The 9,830-nt window shown below is 39.2% G+C and overlaps 1 protein-coding gene across 1 annotated transcript in view; it reads left to right on the top strand.

Moving 5' to 3' along the window:
- Positions 1 to 9,830, top strand: part of LOC107558145 (R3H domain-containing protein 2-like) — a gene marked incomplete at its 5' end in the record, with an annotated part of 39,665 nt that overhangs the window by 15,050 nt on the left and 14,785 nt on the right. The window contains 3 exons of the mRNA XM_016241769.1: positions 4,119 to 4,333; positions 7,587 to 7,810; positions 9,393 to 9,665. Of these exons, the coding sequence (XP_016097255.1) occupies positions 4,119 to 4,333; positions 7,587 to 7,810; positions 9,393 to 9,665 (712 nt within the window). The remainder of the gene's footprint in view (positions 1 to 4,118; positions 4,334 to 7,586; positions 7,811 to 9,392; positions 9,666 to 9,830) is intronic.

Genomic DNA, 9,830 nt, shown 5'->3' with positions numbered 1-9,830 from the left:
ATATTTGTAGCAATAGCCAACAATACATTGTACGGGTCAAAATTATAGATTTTTCTTTTATGCCAAAAATCATTAGGATATTAAGTAAAGATCATGTTCCATGAAGATATTTAGTAAATGTCCTACCGTAAATATATCAAAACTTATTTTTTGATTAGTAATATGCATTGCTAACAACTTCATTTGAACAACTTTAAAGATGATTTTCTCAATATTTAGATTTTTTTGCACCCTCAGATTCCAGATTTTCAAATAGTTGCATCTCGGCCAAATATTGTGCTATCCTAACAAACCATACATCAATGGAAAGCTTATTTATTTAAAAAAATTGACCCATATGACTGGTTTTGTGGTCCAGGGTCACATATATAATGTATATAAAAACGTCCTGCTTGTAAATTCACACTATTCCGCGTTTCTTTATCACTTCCACATCTAAATTGCTGTCCTGCCCACTAATACAGCTGAATCTGCTGCCAGTCTCTATATCCCATCATACCGCCCAGTCCTGCCAGTCGCTATGGTTACAAAACAGGACGTTCTGGATCTGTTGGTTGCTTGCCATGCTTCAACAGTGTGACTGATGCCAATGTGTGTGTGTGTGATGTTTCCTCATGTAATACATTAAACAATAGTGTCGCATTTTTGGAGTGTCTTTCTGCATCTGTGTTGAATGCGTGACGTTACTGCATCATATTCCAGATCCTTGTGATTATGAAGAGAAATGTGGGAGCGAGTGGATGAAAGAAATCAAATGTCATGGAGCAGCAGAGCGTTGTGTGTTTGCAGTGAGCGCAGCTCTAAAATAAACAGTGCAGCTGCCGCTTAAAATAGCTCATTCATTAATTACACACACACACACCCCACAGATACACACAGATTGCAGGGTTTGTTGGGTTTCCCAGTAGATTGGGGTTCATTACAGACATGTGTTAGTTCAGTGTTCAAATGTTCACTGGTTCATCTGACCGAAGACACTTCATTCTGTTGGTGATTCCCGTAAGCAGGAGATCAAACACATTGTGCATCAGAAGATTGATTACAGAAACTGGTACACTGAAAAATTTTCTGCGTTTACAGCTCGTAATTTCAGTTTACTGCTCACATTTCTGTTTACAGCTCGCAATTCTGCGTTAACCGCTCACAATTCTGCGGTAACAGCTCGCAATTCTGCGTTTACATCTCACATTTCTGCGTTTACATCTCAGAATTCTGCGTTTACATCTCACAATTCTGCGTTTACAGCTCGCATTTCTGCGTTTACAGCTCGCATTTCTGCGTTTACATCTCGCAATTCTGCGTTAACAACTTGCAATTCGAGTTTACATCTCACAATTCTGCGTTTACATCTCACAATTCTGCGTTAACAGCTCGCAATTCTGCGTTAACAGCTCGCAATTCTGCGTTAACAGCTCACATTTCTGCGTTAACAGCTCGCAATTCTGCGTTTACAGCTCGCAATTCTGCGTTTACAGCTCGCAATTCTGCGTTTACAGCTCGCAATTCTGCGTTTACAGCTCGCAATTCTGCGTTAACAGCTCGCAATTCTGCGTTAACAGCTCACATTTCTGCGTTAACAGCTCGCAATTCTGCGTTAACAGCTCACATTTCTGCGTTAACAGCTCGCAATTCGAGTTTACATCTCGGATTTCTGCGTTTACATCTAGCAAATCTAAAAAAAAAAAAAAAAAAAGGTCAAAATTGTGAAAAACTCAGAATTGCAAGGAAACATGTCCAGATTGTGAGATAAAAATTGCAATTATGCGGTGGAAGCATACTTTCGTAGTTTTTGACTCCATGATAGGAAGGAAGGGAGGCAAGGGAAAATATTATAATACTTGTAATTTGTAAATAAGGTCTAGGTTTGCCTCTGAGGTCTCTCGTCCAATTAAATAGACTCTTTTTATTAGCTTTAGTCTGGCAATTTTGTGTTGGAGTGGATCTAATTGAATCTTTTTGCTGATGTAAAATCTAATTTGTTGATGAAATGCTTTGTTTCATCTCCTTTTTCTGGGAAAACCTGTGTGTTTGTTCCCAGTAGTTTTAGTATTCTATGTGCAAAATGTGGAAGAGCACTCTAGAACGTAAATGTCATCTCCAGTCCCAGTTCCCGTAAGGAAATAAGTCATCTGGCATCACCAGGATGGGTTTTACAGATCAGGTATTTTAATCATCTTATGCTAATGTGCATTTTTAGCACACATATTTTTCACTCTTTGCACAAAATATTTGAATTTAGTCTGTTACATCTGTTGTTCATCTCACATTCAGTCTCTGAGGAAGTGCGTTTTGTAAAATTGCACATGAAGCGTAATAACGGTGATAACATTTTGCGGGTTAAATTTTTGTTTGTCAGCGTGAAGCGTCTCTGAACAGTGTTTTTGAGAGCTGATGAGTGTAATGTAACATTATTGATGAAGATTTACTGAACTCTGGAACTGTTTTGAGTATCTTTAGCTGTTAAATACACAGAACCATTGACTGATTGATTGATTATTGGTTTTCTCGACAGCTGCTCTTGTGCAGGAGGGCAGCGCATTACGCAGATCTGAGTGTGTATGCATCAGTTTAACAGTGATGGGCCTGTGTGTGTGTGTGTGTGTGTCGAAGGGCTGCACGGTAAATAAAACCCATAATTTACACAAGCAAATGTTTAAATTAAGTAGTTTTCAAATGTGTATTTAAACTAGAAAATCCTCATGCAGCACTGCAAACCATTCCTCCACTCCATGCTGTTGCATTAAATGCAAGCTTGGTGGATATGACCGTACTGTGCAGCCCAGGTCTGTATTGTGTGTCTGATGTTTGAGTATGTCTGTATGCGCGTGTACGTTTAATGTTCAGGTTTGTGTTTATTGTTAGCACTTTGTGTCTGATATCTTGCAACCGAGTTTGTGTGGAGCTCCAGTGATGGATCTGCATGTTTGTTTGTGTGTGTGTGTGTGTGTGTGTGTGCAGAGGTGGACAGTAGTGAAGTATTTTTCCTTTACTCAAGTAAATCTAAAAAGTATCTGTACTTTATCAGAGCGTTTTCTTTGGAAAATCTTTACTTCACTACATTCCGAAACACAATGTTGTACTTTTTACTGCATTTCATAAATAAAAGTTGTTGTTTTTTTACCTTTAATACTTAAGAACATTAAAATTGCAGTAATTTCTTGTACTCAAGTAAAACTTTGAATTACTTTTACTTGAGTAAAAGTAAGAAAGTACTAGATTTCTAATGCAATTAAGTATTAAATTATATTTAATATGAAATGATGTGCAGTAAAAAGTACAATGTTATGCTTTGGAATGTTCTGAAGTAAAAGTTTTCCAAAGAAAAACACTGATAAAGTACAGACACTTGAAAAATGTGCTTTTAAATAGCGCTGCACGATAAATCGCGATGAAATCGCGATTAGGCAAAAGCTGTGATAGTCATGCGAATCTTGTAACGGTAGCTGAATAAACAAGATTTAACTGCTTTCATTGATTCAGCGTGACTAATAAGCACACGACTATGACAATATATGAGTTCTTATTATAATTATTAGAATAATTTTCATTGTAGTGAAGTATATAATAATGCAATGCCTTTATCACTGCTTAGAAAACTATGAAATATGTTGCGTGCCTTATTCTGTGTAAGAAGCCACATCATCTCACAGAAGGATTTATTTCAAACACTCGACTGACGTTATGAAGTGAGTTTGGAGTAAAAACATGTTATTAAATGTGGTGCTTTCAGATGGAGCAGCATTTACTACACAGAGCCGTAGTTCACTGAGAAGCTACGCAAACAGCTGTCACGATTGCAGAATGATTTCTTCGATTTCATTATCGCTCGATTATATAGTCTGCTTTATTTTTTACATTACTTGTCAGTGAACTACGGCTCTGTGTAGTAAATGCTGCTCCATCTGAAAGCACATGATGGAGGTTTACTACTGATCATAGAACCGCTTTACTGACGAGATGCGCACGACAATTGCATTCGATTAATCGTGCAGCCCTACTTTTAAAGCAGAGTAACAATCCTTCACTACTGTCCGCCTCTGGTGTTTGGATTGTCAGAATGAGTGTCTGTGTCTGTTTTCACACAGCTCTGTGTGTGTGTGTTCTCGTCCCGCACGCAGGGGTAACAGGGAAAGCTCCAGCCGGGCCTCCAGCAGTCGCCAGAGCAGCACCGACAGCGACATGAAGAGCCTGGAGCCGCGTCCGTGGAGCAGCACAGACTCTGACAGCTCCAACCGCACGCTCAGACCTCCGGTCACCAAAGCCAGCAGCTTCAGCGGTATCTCCATCCTCACACGCGGAGACAGTCTGGGCAGCGCCAGGGGCTCCCGCACAGGTAACACACACACCCTTGCTGATACATTGAAAATGTAGCAATCCCTCATATCAAAGCCGTGATCTTAGTATGCTCATGAACAACAAGAGATGCAGATGCAAAGGATCAAAATCCTGCTGCTCATTGCATCTTAACGCGTTTTCGCAAAAGAGTTTTTTGCTGCTACAAGTTTGAAAAACAAAACATCTTGTATACGGCATACTTTACTCAATAATAGTTTTTGAAGAAACGTGCTTGGGAGGGAAATTTTATTATTTTCTTTTTCATTTCATTTTATTTCTCCCAACTAGGGCTGGGACAGTAAATCGATGCATCGCGTTTCGTGGAACGATTCTGAGATTTTCAGAATGCATCGTGATTCTCTCTGGAAGCTTAGTTTTTAACAGCAGACGGCGCTCTAGGCTAGTTTTTAACCACACACTCAAATGCTCACGAAGAAGAGCGCTTGTGTGTTCGGCTGAGTCATGTAAGGGGTTAATTATACTTGCACATCTGCTTTTATGCTTTTATGATGCGAGATTAGCGTAAACACAGCCCACTGTGAACATCCTTGTAATTCCCTTCAACCTTTTCGAACTTCATGAATGATTATTTTAGGTTTAAATGGTGCGTGTTTAAGGAACTGGAAGCAAGCAGAATACAGCTATTTCTAAAGCATGCAGTGCCATCTGCTGTTAAAAACTAAGCTCAGAATCGATTCGAGAGAGAATTGCGATGCCTTCGGGAAATCTCAGAATCGATGCGGAATCATTTCTCGATTCGCGATGCATCGATTTATTGTCCCAGCCCTACTCCCAACTATGTTTCTTCCCAAACAACTTGCTTGGGAGAATATTTAATTTCATTTTATTCTATCCCAAAACAGGAATAAAATAGGGGGAAAATATTTATTTAGTTACCAGGTATATATATATATATTTAAAATATATAGTAATTTATATTAACATTTATATATAATTTATTTATTTATATATATATATATATATATGTGTTTATTTATTTGTTTGGTTGGTCGGTTAGTTGTTTTTTTTTCTTTTGCAAAATGCTTTGAACTGCTTATTTTTGAAGGGAAATGAATAACAGGGATGACATTTTAAATTACATTTTAAAAATATATTTTTATTTCGATATTTTTATATGCTTCTATATCATGTGTTGTCTATTGCTCTATTTCAGGTCAGACACATCATAGTACAGTGGGGGAAAACAGTATTTAGTCAGCCACCAATTGTGCAAGTTCTCCCACTTAAAAAGATGAGAGAGGCCTGTAATTTTCATCATAGGTATACCTCAACTATGAGAGACAAAATGAGAAAAAAAATCCAGAAAATCACATTGTAGGATTTTTTACGAATTTATTTGCAAATTATGGTGGAAAATAAGTATTTGGTCAATAACAAAATTTCATCTCAATACTTTGTTATATACCCTTTGTTGGCAATGACAGAGGTCAAACGTTTTCTGTAAGTCTTCACAAGGTTTTCACACACTGTTGCTGGTATTTTGGCCCATTCCTCCATGCAGATCTCCTCTAGAGCAGTAATGTTTTGGGGCTGTCGCTGGGCAACACAGATTTTCAACTCCCTCCAAAGATTTTCTAGGGGGTTGAGATCTGGAGACTGGCTAGGCCACTCCAGGACCTTGAAATGCTTCTTACGAAGCCACTCCTTCGTTGCCCGGGCGGTGTGTTTGGGATCATTGTCATGCTGAAAGACCCAGCCACATTTCATCTTCAATGCCCTTGCTGATGGAAGGAGGTTTTCACTCAAAATCTCACGATACATGGCCCCATTCATTCTTTAGTTTACACGGATCAGTCGTCCTGGTCCCTTTGCAGAAAAACAGCCCCAAAGCATGATGTTTCCACCCCCATGCTTCACAGTAGGTATGGTGTTCTTTGGATGCAACTCAGCATTCTTTCTCCTCCAAACACGACAAGTTGAGTTTTTACCAAAAAGTTATATTTTGGTTTCATCTGACCATATGACATTCTCCCAATCCTCTTCTGGATCATCCAAATGCTCTCTAGCAAACTTCAGACAGGCCTGGACATGTACTGGCTTAAGCAGGGGGACACATCTGGCACTGCAGGATTTGAGTCCCTGGCAGCGCAGTGTGTTACTGATGGTAGCCTTTGTTACTTTGGTCCCAGCTCTCTGCAGGTCATTCACTAGGTCCCCCCGTGTGGTTCTGGGATTTTTGCTCACAGTTCTTGTGATAATTTTGACCCCACGGGGTGAGATCTTGCATGGAGCCCCAGATCGAGGGAGATACATTCTCCCAATTCTCTTCTGGATCATCCAAATGCTCTCTAGCAAACTTCAGACGGGCCTGGACATGTACTGGCTTAAGCAGGGGGACACGTCTGGCACTGCAGGATTTGAGTCCCTGGCGGCGCAGTGTGTTACTGATGGTAGCCTTTGTTACTTTGGTCCCAGCTCTCTGCAGGTCATTCACTAGGTCCCTCCGTGTGGTTCTGGGATTTTTGCTCACAGTTCTTGTGATCATTTTGACCCCACGGGGTGAGATCTTGCGTGGAGCCCCAGATCGAGGGAGATTATCAGTGGTCTTGTGTGTCTTCCATTTTCTAATAATTGCTCCCACAGTTGATTTCTTCACACCAAGCTGCTTACCTATTGCAGATTCAGTCTTCCCAGCCTGGTGCAGGTCTACAATTTTGTTTCTGGTGTCCTTTGATAGCTCTTTGGTCTTGGCCATGGTGGGGTTTGGAGTGTGACTGTTTGAGGTTTTGGACAGGTGTCTTTTATACTGATAATGAGTTCAAACAGATGCCATTAATACAGGTAAGGAGTGGAGGACAGAGGAGCCTCTTAAATAAGAAGTTACAGGTCTGTGAGAGCCAGAAATCTTGCTTGTTTGTAGGTGACCAAATACTTATTTTACCGAGGAATTTACCAATTAATTCTTTAAAAATCCTACAATGTGATTTTCTGGATTTTTTTTTCTCATTTTGTCTCTCATAGTTGAGGTATACCTATGATGAAAATTACAGGCCTCTCTCATCTTTTTAAGTGGGAGAACTTGCACAATTGGTGGCTGACTAAATACTTTTTTCCCCACTGTATATACAATAGATTTTAGTGATGGCATTTAGCATTAATGCATTTGAATTGCAAGTGTTTTCTTTTGTTTATTCATGTGAACTGGTCTGCATCATGCATGCTGGTGTGTGGTCGGATCATCTCTCGCTCTGTATTGTGTCATGAACATTAATGCTCTTCTGTCCTCTCAGGTCTTCCCACAGTCACTCTGGACGTTTGTACCCCAGCTCAGCCGCTCCAGCAGAGCCGCGGGCTCCTGCCGTGTCCCCCGAACTGCCCCTCCGGAGCCCCTCAGACCCCGAGCCAACCGGCCCCTCCGCCGCTGCTGCCGACCCCGACTCTCACACACACACACTCTCACACACACACTCACACACAGCACGCCATCAGCGCGCACAATCACATGCTGCCTCAGGTGAGTCCTGGAGTCACTGTCGATCAGATGCACACATTATCATACTAAACATGATCTCTTAACTGCTCTTTAAACTTGCATTAATTAGCCCTAAAAATATTTTAATACATCATGTTACTTGAGGTCTGAAAAAAATCATTCAGTGTCATTTGTTGTGAAATAAGATGCACAAACACACGTTACAATCCAAACATTTCGTAAAACAATCAAAACATGTCAAAAAGAGGTTTGAGCAGTTTAAAATATAATAGATACATTTTTGAAAATTACGAAAAACGAAACAAACAAAAACATGAATGAAAAAAGCCAAAACAAGCCCAAAAGCCCAAACACAAAGTCCTTTAAGAAAATGATTGATCGTGATAATACACGCACAAATTTCTTTGGTAAATTGCAAATTCTAAATTGATCATTTAGGAGATAATTATTTTCATTTGGAAACTATATTTTTCATTTTTGTGTGTGTGTGTGTGTGTGTGTATATGTATATATATATATTAGGGCTGGGCAATTAATGCTATTTCTTATTTAGTACAGATTGGCCACGTACACACGGCAAGTTTCAGGAGTGACAGCTGCATTTAAATGCTGGACTGATTTTTTTTTATTGCATTTTATATTGTATTTTGTCATATTGTATTTTATATTTACATTATTTCATGTCCTGATTCATCTACTCTAGGTGGATCTCTTTTTTTTAATTTTGTAATTAATATTATTATCTATGCATTTTATATTCGTTTTTTTTTTTTTTTTTCCCTAGTACAGCTATTCTAGGTGGATGAACTTTTTTATTGTATTTTATTTTTATTTTTTAAATTATTTTATTAATTTTTGTATTTAATTTTATAACTGTTTTGTTTTTGTTACATATGTATTTAGTATAATTGTATTAAGTAGTCTTTTTTTTGTGTGTGTGCTGAGCAGAAATAAGCACATTATATTTTTGTCGATGAGCATGTATTAATTGTTCTGTACCAAAATGTGTTATTTCAGATGTAAAGGTTTTGAATTGTCCTCGTACTACTATTCTACGTGGATGAGTTTTATTTTAATTTAGTTTAGTTTATTCATTATTTATTTTATGCTTTTTTTTATTGCATTTTATATTGTATTTTGTCATATTGTATTTTATATTTACATTATTTCATGTCCTGATTCATCTACTCTAGGTGGATCTCTTTTTTTTAATTTTGTAATTAATATTATTATCTATGCGTTTTATATTCGTTTTTTTTTTTTTTTGTCCTAGTACAGCTATTCTAGGTGGATGAACTTTTCATTTTATTGTATTTTATTTTTATTTTTTTAATTATTTTATTAATTTTTGTATTATTTAATTTTATAACTGTTTTGTTTTTGTTACATATGTATTTAGTATATCTTCAGTAGGTTAGGCCATCCCAGAATGCATTGTCAAGCTCATTGAAAATTGTAAAATTGCTGTGCATCTCTGTGCATGATTGCAGACCAGTCACTTATGCAGCTCCATAACTGCTAGGATGCTGCCTATGTAGACAGTGAAGTTGCTCAGTAGGGTTTGAAGCGGCTCATGCTGTGATCTCTCTCTGTCTCTGTTCAGGGAGAGGAGTTGACTCCAGGTTTTGGGCAGATGTCTCTCAGCCGTCAGAGCTCCAGCGAGGCACCTGAGCCACCCAGCCTATACCAGCCTCCACCCGCCGTACTATCCCAGCATCCTCCACCGCAGCCCAGCTACATCTTGCCCCCGCCACCCTCTGGATACCAGCCCGCTGCTCCACACCCGCATCCTCCTCCACCACCGCCTCCACCAACACAACCCATCCTACAGACAGCTCCGCCCGCGCAGGGATACATGCAGCCTCCACCACAGCAGGTACACACACACACACACACACACACACATACACACACACATACTCGTGCACACATACACTCACACATACACACTAATGTACACACTCGCACGCACACACACACACACACACACACACACACACACACACACACACACACACTCTCTCTCACACTCACTCACTCT

Source organism: Sinocyclocheilus grahami, unplaced genomic scaffold (assembly GCF_001515645.1).
Source record: "Sinocyclocheilus grahami isolate Dianchi unplaced genomic scaffold, SAMN03320097.WGS_v1.1 scaffold633.1, whole genome shotgun sequence".
NCBI lineage: Eukaryota > Metazoa > Chordata > Actinopteri > Cypriniformes > Cyprinidae > Sinocyclocheilus > Sinocyclocheilus grahami.
Note: the sequence above shows the minus strand (reverse complement) of the source record. Positions and strands in the feature narration are given on the sequence as shown.